We start from the raw sequence: 20,430 nt of genomic DNA, 5'->3' as shown, positions 1-20,430 counted from the left end.
CCTACCATTCTGGGAACAGCTCTGATGGTTGCTCCTTCTTTTTTTTGGTTGTTATTTTTGAGACAGTCTCATCCTGTCACCCAGCCTGGAGTGCAGTGGCCCGATCTTGGCTCACTGCAACCTCCGCCTCCTGAGTTTAAGCGATTTTCCTGCCTCAGCCTCTCGAGTATCTGGGATTACAGGCATATGCCACCATGCCCGGCTAATTTTTGTATTTTTAGTAGAGACGGGGTTTCACCATGTTGGCCGGGCTGGTCTTGAACTCCTGACCTCAGGTGATCCGCCCGCCTAGGCCTCCCAAAGTGTTGGGATTACAGGCGTGAGCCACCATTCCTGGCCTCTTGCTCTTTCTTTGTTCAGTATAAATCTGCCTTCTTATGATTCACTTTATCTTGGCTCTGCACTTTGAGGCATCCCAGAATAAGAGTGTTTCCTCTCTTTTCCAAGGCAGCTTTTGCTGTTTAAGGCAGTGATCTTACCTGTCTTCTTCCCTAATTCCTACAACTGTTCCCCACAATGACTTCCTAAGAGCACACCCAGAACCAAAGGCATCCTTAGGTGTGGCTGACTTCTTTTTTTTTTTTTTTTTTGAGACGGAGTCTCACGCTGTTGCCCAGGCTGGAGTGCAGTGGCGCGATCTCGGCTCACTGCAAGCTCCGCCTCCCGGGTTCCCGCCATTCTCCTGCCTCAGCCTCCTGAGTAGCTGGGACTACAGGCGCCCGCCACCGCGCCCGGCTAATTTTTTGTATTTTTTGTATTTTTAGTAGAGACTGTGGTCTCGATCTCCTGACCTTGTGATCCGCCCGCCTCGGCCTCCCAAAGTGCTGGGATTACAGGCTTGAGCCACCGCGCCCGGCCAAGTGTGGTTGACTTCTTGTGCAGAATACCAAGAAGCCTCTGGTGGCTCCCTTTCCATAGGACGAAGCCAAAGCTGCCAACTTGGCTTTCCAGGCCTTTCGTAATTTGGCTCCATCACTGTCCAAGGCTCCTACTCATCTGTTACTCCCCCAACATGCTGTCACCACATACGCTTTTTTTTGAACACACCAGATTTGTAAATCTGTGGTGTTGTCCATGTTTATTCCACTATCTAGATGGCCCCTACCCACACTCCCAGCTCCCTCCCTTCTCCACAGTTTCTGATCCTCCTTTACAATTCACCTAGGCTGGACGCAGTGGCTCACACCTGTAATCCCAGCATCTTGGGAGGCTGAGGTGGGCGGATCATTTGAGGTCAGGAGTTCGAGACCAGCCCATGCAACATGGCAAAACTCTGTTTTTACTAAAAATACAAAAATTACCTGGGTGTGGTAATGCACACCTGTAGTCCCAGCTACTCAGGAGGCTGAGGCAGGAGGATTGCTCCTAACTCCTCCCTACGCATTGCCTCCTTTGCAGGTATGCCTTTGACCGCATGTATTAGATTGTATTTGAATTGATAACTGGTCTAAAAAGTACGTGAGAAGACACAAAGCATAGGATAAATGTAGATAGTAAATCTTCCTGAAGTGTCCATTTTAGTTGGTGCTAAGTCATTTAAAACATTTATTGGCTGGGCATGGTCACTCATGCCTGTAATGCCAGCACTTTGGGAGGCTGGGGTGGGTGGACTGCTTGAGCCCCAGGGTTTGAGGCCAACCTGGGCAACATCTGGAGACCCTGTTACTACAAAAAATAAATGAAAAATTGGCCAGGTGTCGTGGCATGTGCCTGTAGTCCTAGCTGCTTGGGAGGCTGAGGTGGGAGGATCACTTGAGCCCAAGATGTAGAGGCTGCAGTGAGCCACGATCCCACCACTGCACTCCAGCCTGGGCAACACAGTAAGACTCTGTCTCAGAAAAATAAAATTATCAACATAAAACAAGCACAACAATATTATGAAGCAACATACAAAACCACATACATTTTAAATTTTATTTATTTTTTGAGACAGAGTCTTACTCTCTCCCCCACCAGAGTGCAGTGGCATGATCTTGGCTCACAGCAACCTCCGCCTTCCAGGCGCAAGTGATTCTCCTGCCTCAGCCTCCCGAGTAGCTGGGATTACAGGTGCACGCCACCATGCCTGTCTAATTTTTGTATTTTTAGTAGAGACGGGGTTTCACCATGTTGGCCAGGCTGGTCACGAACTCCTGACCTCAAATGATCCACCTGCCTTGGCCTCCCAAAGTGCTAGGATTACAGGCGTGAGCCACCGCGCCCAGCCCACATACCTTTAAATAGTCAATTTCACTGGGAAAAAAGGTAAGACTGTTCTAGATTGAGACACTAGAAAGAATAGCCAAAATATAAAACTTGATTATCCTTGATTGAAAAATAGCTAAAAGACATTTTTGGTGCTGGTATGATCATTAGATGGTATTAGGAAATAGTTTTTAATCTTCTGAGGTATGGTAATGGAGAACATTCCTAGGAGATGATTACTGGAATATATATATATAAAAAATATATAATATATATTAATTTAAGAATATTTGGGAGTAAAGAATTATGATGTTTGAGCTCAGTGTGGTGGTGTTCACCTGTAGCCTCAGGACTAAGGAGGTTGAGACGGGAGACTTGCTTGATCTCAAGAGGTCAAGTCCAGTCTGGGCAACAAAGCAAGACCCCATCTTTAAAAAAATGAAAATTAGGGTCGGGTGTGGTGGCTTACACCTGTAATCCCAGCACTTTGGGAGGCTGAGGTGGACGGATCACGATATCAGAAGATCAAGACTGTTCTGGCCAACATGGTGAAACCCCATCTCTACTAAAATACAAAAAATTAGCTGGGCATGGTGGCACATGCCTGTAGTCCCATCTACTTGGGAGGCTGAGGCAGGGAAATCGCTTGAACCTGGGAGGCGGAGGTTGCAACGAGCCAAGATTGTGCCACTGCACTCCAGCCTGGTGACAGAGAAAGACTCTGTCTCAAAAAAAAAAAAAAAAAAAGAAAGAAAAAGAAAAGAAACTAATTATGGAGGATGTCTGCATCTTACTTTCAATGGCCAGTGAAAGTCAAATATGTATGTGTGTATGTACATGTGTGTGACAGTGCAAAGATTTTGAATTATTGAATCTAGATGGCATACAGATGTTCAGTATATTAATCTTTCAATTTTTATGTTTGAAAAAAAATTTTCTTTTGAGACGGAGTCTCGCTCTGTCACCCAGGCTGGAGTGCAGTGGTGCGATCTCGGCTCACTGCAAGCTCCGCCTCCTGGGTTCACGCCATTCTCCTGCCTGAGCCTCCCGAGTAGCTGGGACTATAGGCGCCTGCCCCCACGCCCAGCTAATTTTTGTATTTTTAGGGAGACAGGGTTTCACCGTGGTCTCGATCTCCTGACCTCGTGATCCGCCCGCCTCAGTCTCCCAAAGTGCTGGGATTACAGGCCTGAGCCACCAAGCCTAGCCTATATTTGAAAAATTTTAAAGTAAAAAGTTGGAGGATCACAGATTCAAGGTAAAATTTATTAAAAAAAATTTTTTTTTGAGACAGGGTCTCGTTCTGTCATCCAGGCTGGAGTGCAGTAGCGCAAACACGGGTCACTACAACCTCAACCTCCTGGGCTCAAGTGATTCTCCCACCTCAGCTCCCAAGCAGCTGGGGCTACAGGTACATGCCACCACGTTCAGCCAATTTTTAAAAAAATTTTTTTGTAGAGATGGGTGGCAGCGGGGGGTGGTCTCGCTTTGTTGCCCAGGCTGGTCTTGAACTCCTGGGCTCACGAGATCCTCCCACTTTGGCCTTGCAAAGTAGTAGGATTACAGGTGTGAGCCACCAGGCCTGGCCAAGGACAATTTTTTTTTTTTTTTTTTTTTTGACACAGAGTTTCACTCTTGTTGCCCAGGCTGGAGTGCAATGGCATGATCTCAGTTCACTGCAACCTTTGCCTCCCAGTTCAAGCAATTCTCCTGCCTCAGCCTCTCAAGTAGCTGGGATTACAGGCATCTGCCACCATGCCTGGCTAATTTTGTATTTTTAGTTGAGATGGGGTTTCTCCATGTTGGTCAGGGTGGTCTCAAACTCCTCACCTCAGGTGATCTGCCCACCTCAGCCTCCCAAAGTGCTAGGATTATAGGCGTGAGCCACCATGCCCGGCCAAGGACAACTATTAATAAGTAAACAGGACAAGGCTCTGGCACTCCACTAGGAAAGATTAAAACTTTCCGAGCCTGTAGAACAGTGGTTCTCAAACTTGCACCAGAATCACCCAGATGGCTTGCTAAAACACAAGACTACTGAATACTCCCCCAAAATTTCTTGAAGGAGAAGTTAACTTGGCTTTATGCTGCCCTCCTGACTCTAGTTCTTTTTTTTTTTTTTTTTTTTTTTTTGAGACGAAGTCTCGCTCTGTCGCCCAGGCTGGAGTGCAGTGGCCGGATCTCAGCTCACTGCAAGCTCTGCCTCCCGGGTTCCCGCCATTCTCCTGCCTCAGCCTCCCGAGTAGCTGGGATTACAGGCGCCTGCCACCTCGCCCGGCTAGTTTTTTGTACTTTTAGTAGAGACGGGATTTCACCGTGTTAGCCAGGATGGTCTTGATCTCCTGACCTCGTGATCCGCCTGTCTCGGCCTCCCAAAGTGCTGGGATTACAGGCTTGAGCCACCGCGCCCAGCCCTGATTCTAGTTCTAGCGATGGCCAGCACCGGTGTTCTCAGCCTTGACTGCACACTGGAATCACCTAAGGAAGCTTTAAAACTTGATGTCAACCTCAGAGATTCTGATTTATTTATTTTAATTTTTTTTTTTTTTGAGATGGAGTCTCACTCTGTCGCCCAGGCTGGAGTGCAGTGGCGCGATCTCGGCTCACTGCAAGCTCCACTCCCGGGTTCCCACCATTCTCCTGCCTCAGCCTCCCGAGTAGCTGGGATTACAGGCATCAGCCACCACACTCTGTGAATTTTTTTGTATTTTTAGTAGAGACAGGGTTTCACCATGTTAGCCAGGATGGTCTTGATCTCCTGACCTTGTGATCCGCCCACCTCGGCCTCCCAAAGTGCTGGGATTACAGGCGTGAGCCACTGTGCCCGGCCAGAGATTCTGATTTAATTGGCAGGCCTTGGTGGGGCACTAGAAACTGTACTTCCAAGAAGTTCTCAAATTGCAGATGCTGTTGGTCCAGGAATCCCACTTTGAGAATCACTGCTCTAGAGCAGGATTTCTCAAAAGTATCACTCATGACGTTCTAAAGCGGTTAATTCTTTGAGCATCTCTGGCCTCTACCCATTATATGTCTGTAGCACCCCTCTAGATAGCTCCAGACATTGTCAAATTGTTCCCTGGGAGGCAAAATTGCCTAAAGTTGAGCAGCACTGCTCTAGAAGATCTAAGTTAAAAAATAATGCAAGAATCTAGGTGGGTTGCAGTGTCAATTGAAGAAAATAAGTTGAAGCCTAGAAGAAAGAGTTTGGGACAACCCAGGGCTTAATGCAGAGGATGGGAATCCATGCAGGCTTCTTTCAGAGAAGCATCACTATGTGTCTGGGGTTCAGAGACAACTGATCAAAGGGCAGGCTAAGAGCTCAGACCTGGCATCAATTGGTTCCACAGGAACAGGGCTGTCCATTTTAAGTCAGGTCCCTCCCTCTGTCCTGGGACATCAGCTGTCAAGCCCCAAAGACTCTTGGAAAAAGCAATCCTGTCCTAACCCAAATGGCCTGACAACCTTTCTTTAAGGCTCAATTGCCTATGGCTCCAAATTGCTCAGAGCTCTCTTTTACCTCAGTTTCCCATTCTTCTACTTTGAGATGTTAATAAGCGGCAGATTAGTCTATTAGTAAGAAGCAAATACTCTAGTTTTGCTGTGAAGAAGCAACTCTGATAAGCCTTTAGACCTCTTCTTTCTAGCTACTAACTAGATCCAATCCCTGAAAAAGATTGTTCTTGTCTTTGAAACCAGCAACTCTGCCTATTATCTATTTACTTGAAATAGAAGACAACGTCTGGAGGCTTGGATCTGCTTCCCTACAGGACTCACACTTGCATAACTTCACTAGGCCCATGAAGGTCTCCAGGGATTAGCTTCTATAACCTGAAAAGGGATCGACCATCCCTGAACAACCAGGGAAAGTAGGTGAGGGAAGACAGGACCAATTTTTGTTTTGATGGGCTGGCTTGTAAATAAACTGTTTAAGGGGTTAGGACTGAATGGGATTAGGGCTACTGACTAGGAGAAAAAGTAATTATATCAGGGAGGCCAAAAAAAAAAAAAAAAAAAAGGAAAAATAACCCGAAAATCCACCTCCCTGAAAATTCAACCCACAAAACTCAGCCACGCAGCAAAAAAGAAATTTGGCTCTTTAAGTGCCAACAGGATTAAGTGCTAGAGATTGTAGAAGTCATAAAGGGAAATTAACTGAAAACCAGAGATGCCATTACTCAATCGGGAGCAATCTATCTCTCCCAAAGTGAGAATACAATCTGCACCCTCTGGGGATCTTTTATACTCAAATCTTTATTCCCCAGGCTGGGGCTTCTATTTTCTTCAAATTCTAAATGGTGCTGCTATTTCCTGCTAATGGCTTCTACCCAGTCTTTGAGGAAGGCACCTGGGAGGGGACTGAAGGTGAGGTTAGAGGAAAGCCCTTGCAGTCTCCAGGGTCTTGGCTCTTCCCAATCACTGCCAACTTCTCAAGGGATTGGTAGGCTTTTAAAAGGGCAGTGTCCAGGTCGAAGCACTGTTTTATTCCAACCCAAGAAAAGATGAGGGTGGGTGGAAGGGACTGGACCAGTTTTCAAGTACAGGTTGAATACCCCTTATCCAAAATACTTGAGACCAGAAGTGTTACAGATTTTGGATTTTATTACTTTTTTTGAGACAGGATCTTACTCTCACCCAGGCTGGAGTGCAATGGCAGGATCTTGGGTCACTGCAGCCTCCACCCACTGGGCTCAAGCGATCTTCCCACCTCAGCCTCCCAGGTAGCTGAGACTATAGGTGCATGCCACCACGCCTGGCTAATTTTTGTATTTTTTGTAAAGACAGGGTTTTGCCATGTTGTCCAGGCTGATCTCAAGCAATCCTGGGCTCAAGGAATCTTCTCACTTTGGCATCCCAAAGTGCTGGGATTATAGGCATGACCCAATTTCTGAATACCTGCATATATATAATGAGGTATCTTGGGACCCAAGTCTAAATAAAAATCCTTTTGTTGTATATACACCTTATACACATAGCCTGATAATTTTGTAAAACATTTTAAATAGTTTGTGCATGAAACAGTTATTATTATTATTACTTTTTGGAGATGGGGTCTCACTCTGTCACCCATGCTGGAGTGTTTTGGCATGGACATAGCTCACTGCAGCCTTGACCCCCTGGGGTCAAGCGATTCTCACCCCAATCTTCCAAGTAGCTGGGACCATAGGTGTGTACCACCACACCTGGATAACTTTTAAATTATTTGTAGAGATGAGGTCTTGCTATATTGCCCAGGCTGGTCTTGAACTCCTGGGCTCAAGTGAACCTCCCACCTCAGCCTTCCGAAGTGTTGGGATTACAGGTATGAGCCAGTGTCCAGCTGGAATAAACTTTTGACTGCGACCTGTCAAATCAGACCAGAGATTAAGTGTGGGATATTCCACTTGTGGCATCATATAGGCCCTCAAAGTTTAAATTTTGGAGCATTTAGGATTTTGGATTAGGAATGCTGATATAGTTTGGATAGCTGTTCCCTCCAAATCTCATGCTGAAATTTGATGCCCAATGTTGGCGGCAGGGCCTAGGTGGAGGTATTTGGGTCAAGGGGGTGTATTCCTCATGAATGGCTTGGTACCCTCTTTGTGGTAGAGTTTTCATGGGCTATTTATAAGTACATGGCACATCTCCTCCTCTCTTGCTCCTTCTCTTGCCATGCGATACACCTGCTCCCCCTCTGCCTTCCACTATGATTGGAAACTTCCTGAGGTCCTCACCAGAAACAGATCCTATGCTAGTGCCACCCTTCTTATTCAACCTGCAGAACTGTGAGCTTAATAAACTTATCTTTATAAGTTACTCAGCCTCAGGTGTTTCTTTGTAGCAATGCAAAATGGACCAAGACAGATGTTCTACCTGTATGTGGACCTGGTGCTTAAAAGGGATTATTAGAGAGTGTTTGGTGATACTGCTGGCAGTGTGAAAATCAGCTTGCATACTATCTTTGTCCAAATCTCTCCTGGTTAAAGGTGTAACCATATACATATATATATATTGCTCAGACCAGAAATCTGAAAGTCACTATTCCCTTTGGAGATTCTACCATACTATGTATATTAAAGGCTCTAAACAGTCCTGCAGTAAATAAACTGGCTTCACTTTATTTAACCTGGTCTTGAGCATGGGATTTTTATGCACCAAAATATCTAACAAACTATCTGAAAAACAGTGTTCTGTGCAATGCACTTTAGGAAACCTCAACCTATGGATCACGTATATGAAGTACAAGCTTTCTAGGATTTGGCTTTTAATTCTGTAACTTTACTGTTTGCTGCTCCCCAACTCTAACCATTCTCAAGTTCTTTTTGGTTTATAAAATGTGCCACACTTTCAAGCTTGTGCCTGTTTTTTCCTGAAACGCACATGTTCTTTGTCCATCTGGCAAGCCCTACTCATCCTCCAAGTCCCAATCTAAGCATAATCACATAATCTGTGAAACTTCCTAAATGCTCCAAGGCAAAGTTGTTTCCTCCTGTGTTTCCAGTGCACTTCATTCAAACTTTATTCACTGTATTAAAAGTAATTGGTTTGAAAGCTTTACCATCCTGCTGGTTCCTTCATTAATGAGTTGTATAAATCTCTGGCATGTGCTCACTTAAAAAAGTAAGTGATGTTTTTTTCTGAGATAGTTTTTTCTACTGGTGTGTGCACTTCTCAAGATGGCAAGGACAGTACCTTATCTATCTCTGTCTTCAGCAACAATGATTATGCCTGCCATATAACAGGGGTTGTTTGTTGAATGATGATGCCCCAAACCCAGGGCAGACAGCCTCTCTCTAACTTAAGATAAATAGATGATTCAGGTTTGTGAGCCAAAAGTATAAAACCAAACAGGCTCAGAACAGGTTAGAACTGTGAAGATCTCTTTGTTCTGAGATAAGAGATTCAGAAAAAACACACTCTACTCCCCAGTGCCAGATGAGATTCACTAGTGTCTATCTGTGTGCTGGGTGTAGTCACCCAGTGATCCAGGGAGATGGTAACCTTAGTGGTAGAAGGCAAGTAATAGAATTTCTTAACATCCTGTCTGTTTATGCAAAGCCAGACAAGTAAACAGAATCATAAAGGTGTCTCAGATAATGTCATGGTTAAGTTGCACTCAAACATTCTCATATTCCATTTGAGTTGAATTTGATGCAGCATTCTGACCAATGTCATTTCTACCAGCTGAGACTGCCCCAAATCTGCCCACTTTCAAGAGCCTGAGTATAGAGAATGCTGCTCAGAAAAGTTCATTTGGCAGGAGGCAGAGTAAACACAGGCTCTGCTCATTAAAGATCAGGCGCAAGTACACAAAACCAAGTTCTTTTTTTTTTTTTTGAGACAAAGTCTTGCTCTGTCACCCAGGCTGGAGTGCAATGGCACAATCTCGGCTTACTGAAACCTCCACCTCCCAGGTTCAAGAGATTCTCTTGCCTCAGCTTCCCGAGTAGCTGCGATTACAGATATGCGTCACCACACCTGGCTAATTGTTGTATTTTTAATAGAGATCAGGTTTCACATGTTAGCCAGGCTGGTCTAAAACTCCCGACCTCAGGTGATTCGCTCGCCTTGGCCTCCCCAAGTGTTGGGATTACAGGCGTGAGCCACCGCGTCTGGCAAAACCAGGTTCTTTTGGAACTTATTTATCACATCTTGGCTGCTCTGCTTCTAGTAGGAAAAAAATATTGTTACTGATAAATAATTATTCTCTGTCATTTTCATGGAAGTCAGTAAACCCAGAAACACATAAAAGGGGGGGGGGGAAACAAGTGAACAGCTTCTTGGAAGTTTAAATGAACTGTATTCCGTGGCCACATCAAGCTCTACTCTGATTTATAGCAATCAAGCCTCAAAAAAAAAAAAAAAAAGACAATAATTCCAATCCACATGGCTCTTGTATAAAGGCATCTATTTGGTTTTTAATACAAAAGGACTTAGAGAAATACAGAAAGAAAATATCATACAAGCCAGTCTCACAAAAAAAAAAAAAATCCCAACCAACAAATTTGTCACATTGGGCCTGCATTAGAAAACAGGAAAAAAGAAAAAGAAAAAAAATAAAACAGTCCCTGAAATCTGGCAGGTGGTTTTTAGAGGCCACGGGGAGCTTGGGGAGCTTGCCTTAGTCATCCTGGTGAAATCGGACAGAAGTGGTTTTTGGAATATGGCCACCGCCTCCTGTTTCTTGCTAGCAATGGTCATCTGAAGGGAGGGTGCTAGCCTGGGCATCCAACATTTGATGTCAGTTATGCAGTCTGAGGTCTCAAAGACAAGCGGTCTTGGAGTCTTCCATTCCGTATCTTCACTGAATCTCTCCCATATACAGTCTCTTGTCACTCGATGCTGAGATAACTGAGGTAAAAAGAACAGAGAAGATACCTAGAAATAATGAAGGCTCAAGGAGACTTGGTGCCCAATTTTGGTATAAAAGAGCAGTTGGACTTAGCTTAAATTCCCCTCCTAAACACCATTCACAGGAAATTGTAGCCTGGCTTTTCAATCCAAATCCTCTAATATCATGAGGATGACTGTACTATGGGAAATACATTATCAGACACTAAATACTGATGTCTTTTGTCAGTCAAACCCCAAGAAAAAGACTTTCCCAATCATTGTAGAAAAGAGGAATCTATGGCTGTGCCAGTCATTTTGTAAATGTGCTTCTGCTTGTTATACTTAGTCCTGGAGAAAGTTACAGTTTCTCCTTTAATTCAAGGCTTAAATTATTTGGTTTAGCCAGCCACAAAATTTTAAGCTGAAATGTATATCCAAATTTTTTTTTTTTTTTTTTTTGAGACGGAGTCTCGCTCTGTCACCCAGGCTGGAGTGCAGTGGCACGATCTTGGCTCACTGCAAGCGCCGCCTCCCGGCTTCATGCCATTCTCCTGCCTCAGCCTCCCAAGTAGCTGGGACTACAGGCGCCCGCCACCTCGCCCGGCTAGTTTTTTGTATTTTTTAGTAGAGACGGGGTTTCACCGTGTTAACCAGGATGGTCTCGATCTCCTGACCTCGTGATCCACCCGTCTCGGCCTCCCAAAGTGCTGGGATTACAGGCTTGAGCCACCGCGCCCGGCCTATATCCAAATATTAAGAAGAATCATTCTTGGTTGGGCATGGTGGCTCACACCTGTAATCCCAGCACTTTGGGAGGCCAGACCAGGCCTGGCCAACATGGTGAAACCTCGTCTCTACTAAAAATACAAAAATTAGGCAGGTGTGATGGTGGGTGCCTGTAGTCCCAGCTACTTGGGAGGCTAAGGCAGGAGAATCGCTTGAACCTGGGAAGGCAGAGGTTGCAGTGAGCCGAGATCTTGCCACTGCATCCTAGCCTGGGCAACAAGAGTGAGACTCCGTCTTAAAAAAAAAGAAAAAAAAAAGTATCGTTCTTTTATCCAAATACATCATTGAAACAGACTTGATGGAAGTAAATTTAAAAAAAAAAAATTAGACTTACCAACTTCCTTTTGAAATCAAGAAGAAAATAGAGCATTGCTCTTACCCTTACCACTTATGAGGTGGTGAGAGTGTCATTGATACCCACATAAAGACTGTTTGCAGGCCGGGCGCGGTGGCTCAAGCCTGTAATCCCAGCACTCTGGGAGGCCGAGGCAGGCGGATCACGAGGTCAGGAGATCGAGACCATCCTGGCTAACACGGTGAAACCCCGTCTCTACTAAAAAAAATACAAAAAACTAGCCGGGCGAGGTGGCGGGCGCCTGTAGTCCCAGCTATTCGGGAGGCTGAGGCAGGAGAATGGCGTAAACCCGGGAGGCGGAGCTTGCAGTGAGCTGAGATCCGGCCACTGCACTCCAGCCCGGGCGACAGAGCGAGACTCCGTCTCAAAAAAAAAAAAAAAAAAAAAAAAAAAAAAAAAAAAAAAAAAAAAAAAAAAAAAAAAGACTGTTTGCAGCTGGGCACAGTGACTCACGCCTGTAATCCCAGCACTTTGGGAGGCTGAGGTGGGTGGATTACTTGAGGTCAGGAGTTCGTGACCAGCCTGACCAATATGGTGAAACCCTGTCTCTACTAAAAATACCAAAAAAAAAAAAAAGACAAAAAAAACAAATTAGCTGGGCATGGTGGTGTGCCTGTAATGCCAGCTACTTGGGAGGCTGAGGCAGGAGAACTGCTTGAACCCAGGAGGCAGAGGTTGCGGTGAGCTGAGATTGCACCATTGCTCCAACCTGGGCGAAACAGCGAGACTCTGTCTCAAAAAAAAAAAAAAACCATACAAAAAAACAAAAAAAACCACACAAAACACCAAAGGCTGTTTGCATGGAAATTCGCATAAAACAGATACCCACTTTTGCCTCTGTATTCCCAGGATCCCTACGGGGAGATTTCCAGTTTCCCTTTCCCCCTTGTTGGGAAAGACTTACTGATGGGCTCGTCAGGGTGGAAAGCAACTTCATTGATGGAGCCAGCATGGCCGGGCAGCTTATATAATATTCTCCTGCTTGTGGTATCCCACACATACACAAACCTGTAAGGTATCATGAAAAGCAAGGGTAAGGCCTCCTAGAGCTGGGGGTAAGGCAGAGGCATGGCTTTTTAAAGGAAATGGAAGCAACAATTATTTACTTACCTTACATTTACTGAACCGTGTTCTGGCTTTTAGAAACTAGGAATACAGAGTTTGAATAAGACATGAACTCAGCTCTTGAGCAATGGGGTGGAGAAATAAGAATAACTAAAAATATAAGCATTACTGGCATGTTTGAATACAAGCTTCTGAAATGGGAAACACCACAGGGAAGAAGAGAAAGGTTTTCCTGCAGACATCACACAAAAACCTTTTTCAGAGTGTCTAGTATAATTAGGCTACAGTTAACTTCATACTCATCCAGGAAGTCTAAAAGGTAACACAACTCATGGCAGGGTGGGAGCCTAGGCTGCAGATCCGGGTGAACTTTTTCGTACTGTATTCAAACAAAGCCCCGAGAAAGGACAGGAAGTGTCTGGTATATAAAATATTTATACTATTTGCTAACCTAATACTCACTTGAGTCAAATTTTCCATTGAATTATCAGGCAGAAGGAATACTGAATTATAGAATGGGAAGGGGCCAATAGAAATCAGCTTGTCTAGGTTGGGTATGGTGGCTCATGCCTATAATCCCAGCACTTTGGGAGGCTGAGGTGGGTGGATCGTCTGAGGTCAGGAGTTTGAGACCAGCCTGGCCAACAAGGTGAAACCCAGTCTCTACTAAAAATACAAAAAATTAGCCAGGTGTGGTAGCGTGTGCCTGTAATCCCAACTACTTGGGAGGCTGAAGTAGGAGAATTGCTTGAACCTGGGAGGCAGAGGTTGTAGTGAGCCAAGACCGTGGCACTGTCCTCTAGCCTGGGTGACGGAGTAAGACTCCGTCTCCAAAAAAAAAAAGGAGAAAAAAGATATCAGCTTTTCTAAACTCCCTATTTTAGAGATAAGAAAACTGGGGCACAGTGACGTTTCCAAGGCAATACAGTTCATCAATGGCAAAACTAAAATTAGAACTCTTAAAAAAAAAAAAAAGCTTATTAGAGAATGTTCTTAGGAAGACAAAATTTTTATTTGTCATTAAAAAAAATTATGAGGCTGGGCATGGTGGCTCACGTCTGTAATCCTAGCACTTTGGGGCGCCAAGGCTGATGGACTGCTTGAGCTCAGGCGCTTGAGACCAGCTTAGACAACATGGTAAAACCCCGTCTCTACAAAAAAAATTAGCCAGGTGTGGTGGTGCATGCCTGTGGTCCCAGCTACTCGGGAGGCCAAGGTGGGAGGACTGACTGAGTCCAGCAGGTAGAGGCTGCAGTGAGCTGAGATGGCACTACTGCACTCCAGCCTGGGTGACAGAGTGAGATCCTGTCTCATGTTTTTTTCATGCTGTATAATAAAGGTAATATAAGAGGCTATAGAGTTTTAAATTTCTTTCTACTGAAATACTCTGAATACTACTGAAAACTACCGAAATACCAAAATAACACAATGTAATTTCTGCAATGCTAGAATAAAAAAATTTTTACATTTCTCTTCAAAAGTGATGAATAGTAACAGAAGATGTCATAAAAACGTGATTTTTTTCCTATTCATTCGGTAGTATTACAGCCAGTATTTTTATCATCACAGGCCATAATTTTCACTTTATCCACTTTAATAAGTTCTATCACCTTTTGTAATTCAATATCATTGAATATAAAAGTCTACATATTATCACAGAATCTTTTTGTTTTTCTAAATTAATTTTTTTTTTTTTGTAGAGACAGTGTCTTCCTATGTTGTCGAGGCTGGTCTTGAACTCCTCGCCTCAAGCGATCCTCCCGCCTTCACCTCCCAAAGTGCTGGGATGACAGGCATGAGCCACCATGCATGGCATATGGCAGAATCTGTATGTATTTAGAGAGCCACTGAAATCAACTCTGTTCCTAACCCTCTGAGCCAAAATGATGCGTTTATAGCCTTATCAAACTGAAGTAAAACTTGAAGGGCAAGTTGAGTGAACTGCTGAGATTGTATGAGCTCATCTAGGCTCTCCTGAAGACTGTTTCCCAAAGTAGTACTTCTGTATAACTGATATGACATGGCTTAGGAAGAAGAAATTGTTTTTCTTATTCAAGCTTGCCTTGATGTCTTGTGCTGAAGGCTTCCTGCCATGGAGCAGACAGAAGTGACCAGGAGCCCAGCAGGGGGTTCCTATATTCCTGACCACCTCTTCAGCAGCCACAGAAACTACAGAGCTGAACCCAAGACTCTGGAGCTCTTAATATACTCCCGTATTTTACTTTCACTTAACCATCCATAAATATACTGGCTAAAAATAAAGGGTCTATTATCTTAATCTGATGAAGTAAAATTTATCTGTTGGTAAATATAAAGGGCTGGTGGTTTTGAAGCAGGTATTTAAAATTATTTACATATTTTGTTTTGTGCAATCAACAACTCACCAGTACTTGATCATAAAAATGGTACATTCACCAGTACTGGATTATAAAATGCCTAGTTCTAATCCAACATTACACTTTTGGTCTAAAATGCAAATAAACAAGAGCTTCTTAATTATACTATTTAGCTGTCATCAGCTAGGCTCCATAGAAACTAAGCTCTGAGCAAGATGGAGGAGAAGCAGGAACTCCATCAGTCTAGACTCCTTGGCTCTGATACTCATACCCTTCCTACTGTCTTCTTTCCTGTCACGCACAAAAAGGTGGTCCTCATTAATTCAATTATTGGCAGTGTGGCACAGTAAAAGAGTATGAGCTCTGGAGTCAGAAAGACTGGGGTTCAAGTCTCAGTGCAGCTATTTACTAGCTAAGTAAGCTTAGCTCAGAGAAGTTAAATAATTGCAGATCATTTAACTTCTCTAAGCTTCTTAGTTACAATGATGGAGAAAATATTGATCTCATAATTTTGTTGAGAAAAATAATGAGGTAATATACGCAAAGTGCCTGGCACACAGAATTAATTATAGCTATTGTTATTACAAGTATACTCATCATCAAAACAGAATCTCATGAAGTCAATGGGCTGAATAAATCACTCTTGGCCAAGAGACTGGCCAGCCTTCCTGTAGTCTACAGGACTATATATAGTTTCAAGTTTGAATAAGAGGAGGTGATCTGTAAGTTATTAGTTAGTAGAAAGGAGAGATTTGCCAAATTCAGGCCAAGCTGAAAAGCAGTTTTCTGAGGATACATTTCCCAGGCACATAAAAGACAGAATCTCAGATCTCCAAGGGTTTACACTTCAAGGCCTCACTCTTGATGGCTGCCAATTAGATGCTAAATTTGGAGGAGTTCCTTGCCCTCTCCTTACTCTGGCATGGCAACATTTGGCAGGAACTAGGAGCCTTATGTAACAGAGCTGCTTGTTGACTTGGGGCTAATTGGCGAGGTGGCCTGTCAAATCTGGCCAACCCCCAGCAGGTAGAAAGGGTAGGCTTTCCTCAGACCACGCTTCCACATGTGAAGTTTTTTTTTTTTTTTTTTTTTTTAAAGAGATGGTGTCTTGCTCTGTTGCCCAGGCTGGAGAGCAGTGGTATGATTGCAGCTCACTATATCCTCAAACTACTGGGCTCAAGGGATCCTTCTGCCTCAGCCTACTAAGTAGCTGGGACTACAGGTGCACACTACTATGCCTGGCTAATTTTTAAGATTTTTTTTTTATAGAGACAGGATCCTGCCATCTTGCCCAGGCTCGTCTTGAACTCTTGGGTTCAAGCCATCCTTCCACCTTGGCCTCTCAGAGTGTTGGGATTAAAGGTGTGCATCATCGACCACATGTAAAGTTTAAAAGTACAGTGGAGAGGGAAAGAGGAAAAAGAGGATACTACAATTCAGAAAGGGCCAATGCCAGAAATAAACTGCTCATCAGAGAAAAAAAAGTATGTATATATAATTTAAAAATTTAATTACAGCCAGGCGTGGTGGTTCACGCCTATAATCCCAGCACTTTGGGAGGCCGAGGCGGGCGGATCACGAGGTCAGGAGATCGAGATCATCCTGGTTAACCCAGTGAAACCCCGTCTCTACTAAAAATACAAAAAATTAGCTGGGTGTGGCGGCGGGTGCCTGTAGTCCCAGCTACTCGGAAGGATGAGGCAGGAGAATGGCGTGAACCCGGGAGGCAGAGCTTGCAGTGAGTGGAGATTGCACCACTGTACTCCAGCCTGGGCGACAGAGCGAGACTATGTCTCAAAAACAAACAAGAAAATTTAATTACAAAAGAAAGATACACTCTTTCTGCTGAAAATTATGTAAAAATATTAGGATAGTTCTTACTATATCAGAATATGAGACACCTTAGTCTGTTTCTTAAAGTCTTCTCTAGTAACTTGACAACTTAAAATTCTTCAGCTTTCCCCCTCTAGGCAGCTCTCTAAACCACTTGCACTCAAATAATCAATGTGATACTTTCACCTGGACTCTTTCTTTTTCCTCTAGAAAATACCTGAATACTTGTCCATTTTTCTTGGCATTAAACTTGTCAGGAGAAAAAAAAAAGCAGACTCTGGAATTTAAATATGTTCAGTATGATTCATTAATAGAAAGGTATGGGACAGACCACAGTGCAGCTTCTGTGTGGCAGTGTTAGGGCCCCAAATAGGGGAAAATCCTAGAATATGCTGAAAGCCCTGGCTAGCCCAAGAAAGGCTTCCTATTTATAGGATGGTGTTTGTTTCCGTAGGGTTGGAAGAGAAACTCTAAAGGGGAGGATAGGATTAAGCTAAAAAGGGTCAAGACACTGCCCAATGGGAGCTAAACACAGGATTTGCTGTCAGAGGGTCTCATCATTCTTTACCAGGCCTCATTTGCAGCCCATCAGACTTGACACCTGGACATCCCTATTCAACCTCTGATTCTCCCCCAAACACGGGTTACCACAGACATGCCAAATACAACAGCATCTAACAGAAAAATTCTCTCCCTTCTGTTTCTCATTCAGCACATAATGCCTGAGCCAGTTTAGATTCATATTTCATAAAGCCTTAGCTGATTAATTCAGCATGGGGTGGAAAATACCTAGTCCGCATTTTGCTACACCCTGCACCTAGCAATCATTGCACTTCCCACTAACCCAGACACCGCTCTGAATCATCTCCAACACACACAGGCATTACCAATAGCTGAGCTGCTATGCAGGGTAAAACTGGACTGCCATTCTTCAGCTAGGAATTCATTCATGTAATATAAACGAATTGCTTAAGCACTGACAAAAAAAAGCTCAAGCACTGACAACAGTGCCATGGGTTCACAGAAATGACTAAGATTCATTCCCTAATCTCTATGAGAAAGTAACTCAGTGGGGGTACCTCACTTTGTCTGTCTGATTGTAAGATGTAATAAATGCTAATAAAGGTTAGATGTATGAAATGGGATTACAGCACAAAGAACAATTAGTTATGTCCAAGAGGTAATAGAGAGAGGGCGCCAGGGACAGTTTACGGATGTAACATAGAGGTGGTTCCTAGAGAGATATAGGAGTTTGGATAATGAAGAGGGAATGTGAGAGAGAACCTGGAGGCGAGAACACAAAAGGACGTTAGAATATGAAAATTCCACGTGAGCAGCACTGTGATGGTGGGCGAGGTGGGTACTTAATATGTATTCAAATGAACTGAAGCATGGAAGAAGGAGGTGGTGAGGGAGACTAGAGACAGATTATGAGACTGAAATTTATTTTGATGGCAAAGAGAACCCAACAGAATCAAACAAATCGTTGATCCTGTAGGTCTAAAATGTCTCCAAAGTGGGCAGAAATTATGTTTGTCCAACACGGTTTTGAAACCCTTCATACTGCACAGAGTTTCATCTTCAAGTACAGTCATAACTCTATGTCTGCTCTAGCTCCATATCCACACTTTATGTATCAAACACAAGAAGACATCCTGCATAGCTACATCATTCTTTTTTTTTTGGAGATGGAGTCTCGCTCTTGCTGCCCGGGCTGGAATAGTGCAATGGTGCGATCTCGGCTCACCACAACCTCTGCCTCCCGGGTTCAAGTGATTCTCCTGCCTGAGCCTCCCAAGTAGCTGGGATTACAGGCATGTGCCACCACGCCCAGGTAATTTTGTATTTTTAGTAGAGATGGGGTTTCTCCATGTTAGTCAGGCTGGTCTCGAACTCCTAACCTCAGGAGATCCGCCCGCCTCGGCCTCCCAAAGTGCTGGAATTGCAGGCGCGAGCCACCACATCTGGCCAGCTACATCATTCTTTACTTTGCACCCAGTAATCCTTACCTGTCGGCTGAGCCAGCTGCTATTTTGCTTCCATCAGGTGACCAAGAACATCTCAGAAGGTTCTATAATAAATAAGAATCCACTGAATAGTAATATACCAAACTCCTCTTTGCAAGGCTGCAGAATCACTGAGAGGCTTTACATTTCCTAAGTAGAGTTTTAATTATTCTTCTCAGGAAGATGGTCAGTAATTATCTTATATTCTATGCTCAAAATAGCATACTTTGTTATTTTACACCATATAAAAACTGTAGAAAATGCTTAACTTACAGTTAATTAGATTGAACCTGACAACAAAATTTTGTTCTACTTATAAATGGAGGTTCCCTTTGTTCCATTTATCTTGATACTCATTATTCTTTTTTTTTTTTCCCTAACTATCTTTAAGAAAAATACACACAAACCCAACAAATAATAAATTTTGGGGTTTTTTTTTTTTTTTTTTTTTGAGATAGGGTCTTGCTCTGTTGTCCAAGCTGGAGTACAGTGGCACAATCATAGCTCACTGTAGTTTTGACCTCCTGGGCCCAAGTGATCCTCCCATTTCAGCCTCCCAAGCAGCTGAGACTGCAGGCACATGCCACCACAACCAGATTTTTTATATTTTGTAGAGACAGGGTCTCACTATGTCACCCTGACTGGTCTCTAACTCCTGACCTCCCACCTTGACTTCACAAAGTGCTGGGATTACAGCTGTGAGCCACTGTGCCAGGTCTAAAAAATAAAATTTGATTTATACAGTGAAACTGAATCTCAATGAGCTCTTAAAAAAAAAAATTAATCTCTATTAACAAATTCTCTCAGGGGAAAAGTTTCTTTCAATAGAGCTGACCTTGAAATTTGAGGGTTTGAAAAAAATTTTCTCTCTCAGAACTTGGGCCATGGTAGTTACTGAGGGGAGAGATGTATTCTTAGGATTCTAAAACACGTGGTCACAGGATGGGGAGGCAGGTAGGGAGACCATCCGGGTAACAGCTATGGGAGCTTGGGTTCCATATGGAAAACTGATTTAGGAGGGTAAAATTTACAAGTAATTAAAAGGCCAGGAGTGTCCTGTTGAGGGTGGTGTCAAGTCAGATGCCCTCAGTTTGAGGGCTGGCTCCATTCCTTTTGGGCTATGTGACTGGCTTCTCCCCAGTCACTATTATTTCTATTAGCTTTATTTTTGGCAACAAGTTTTGATTAAGAGCAGTGTTATAGGAATGAAGTCCATTCTTAGCAGAGCTACTGCTCTCTATCCTTAGTACCACCTTAAATGTTTCTCTGAAGTAAATGAACAGTAAAACTCCTCTGCCAAGCAGAACTCACCTTTTCAAAGTTGTGCACATTTCCTTGAAATATCTTTACACACCTCTCTTTGGGGGCAAATGGCCGGACATCCCAGACACGAACTGCAAAACAAATCCAAATAAACAAACCAACCAAAACAACTATCGGTCAGAGGCCTCGTGGGCACCCAGCTGAAATTAGTATCACGTCAATCAATGACAGATGCTGTTTCCTGGATAGGCGAAGTCCAACACGACACACTGCTACCTGTTAAGGCTCTTCT

At 43.7% G+C, this 20,430-nt stretch overlaps 1 protein-coding gene and 1 pseudogene across 1 annotated transcript in view; both read right to left on the bottom strand.

Moving 5' to 3' along the window:
- Positions 1-10,462: 10,462 nt before the first annotated feature.
- The window catches only part of SNRNP40 (small nuclear ribonucleoprotein U5 subunit 40), a 39,142-nt gene continuing 29,174 nt past the window's right edge, over positions 10,463-20,430 (bottom strand). The window contains exons 7-10 of the mRNA NM_001195650.1: positions 20,187-20,269; positions 18,879-18,940; positions 12,540-12,643; positions 10,463-10,512 (exon numbers count right to left, since the gene is read on the bottom strand). Of these exons, the coding sequence (NP_001182579.1) occupies positions 10,463-10,512; positions 12,540-12,643; positions 18,879-18,940; positions 20,187-20,269 (299 nt within the window). The remainder of the gene's footprint in view (positions 10,513-12,539; positions 12,644-18,878; positions 18,941-20,186; positions 20,270-20,430) is intronic.
- LOC100425960 (transcription initiation factor IIA subunit 2-like) lies at positions 14,087-14,864 on the bottom strand (annotated as a pseudogene).

The sequence above is a fragment of the Macaca mulatta genome, chromosome 1, assembly GCF_049350105.2.
Source record: "Macaca mulatta isolate MMU2019108-1 chromosome 1, T2T-MMU8v2.0, whole genome shotgun sequence".
Classification (NCBI taxonomy): domain Eukaryota; kingdom Metazoa; phylum Chordata; class Mammalia; order Primates; family Cercopithecidae; genus Macaca; species Macaca mulatta.
Note: the sequence above shows the minus strand (reverse complement) of the source record. Positions and strands in the feature narration are given on the sequence as shown.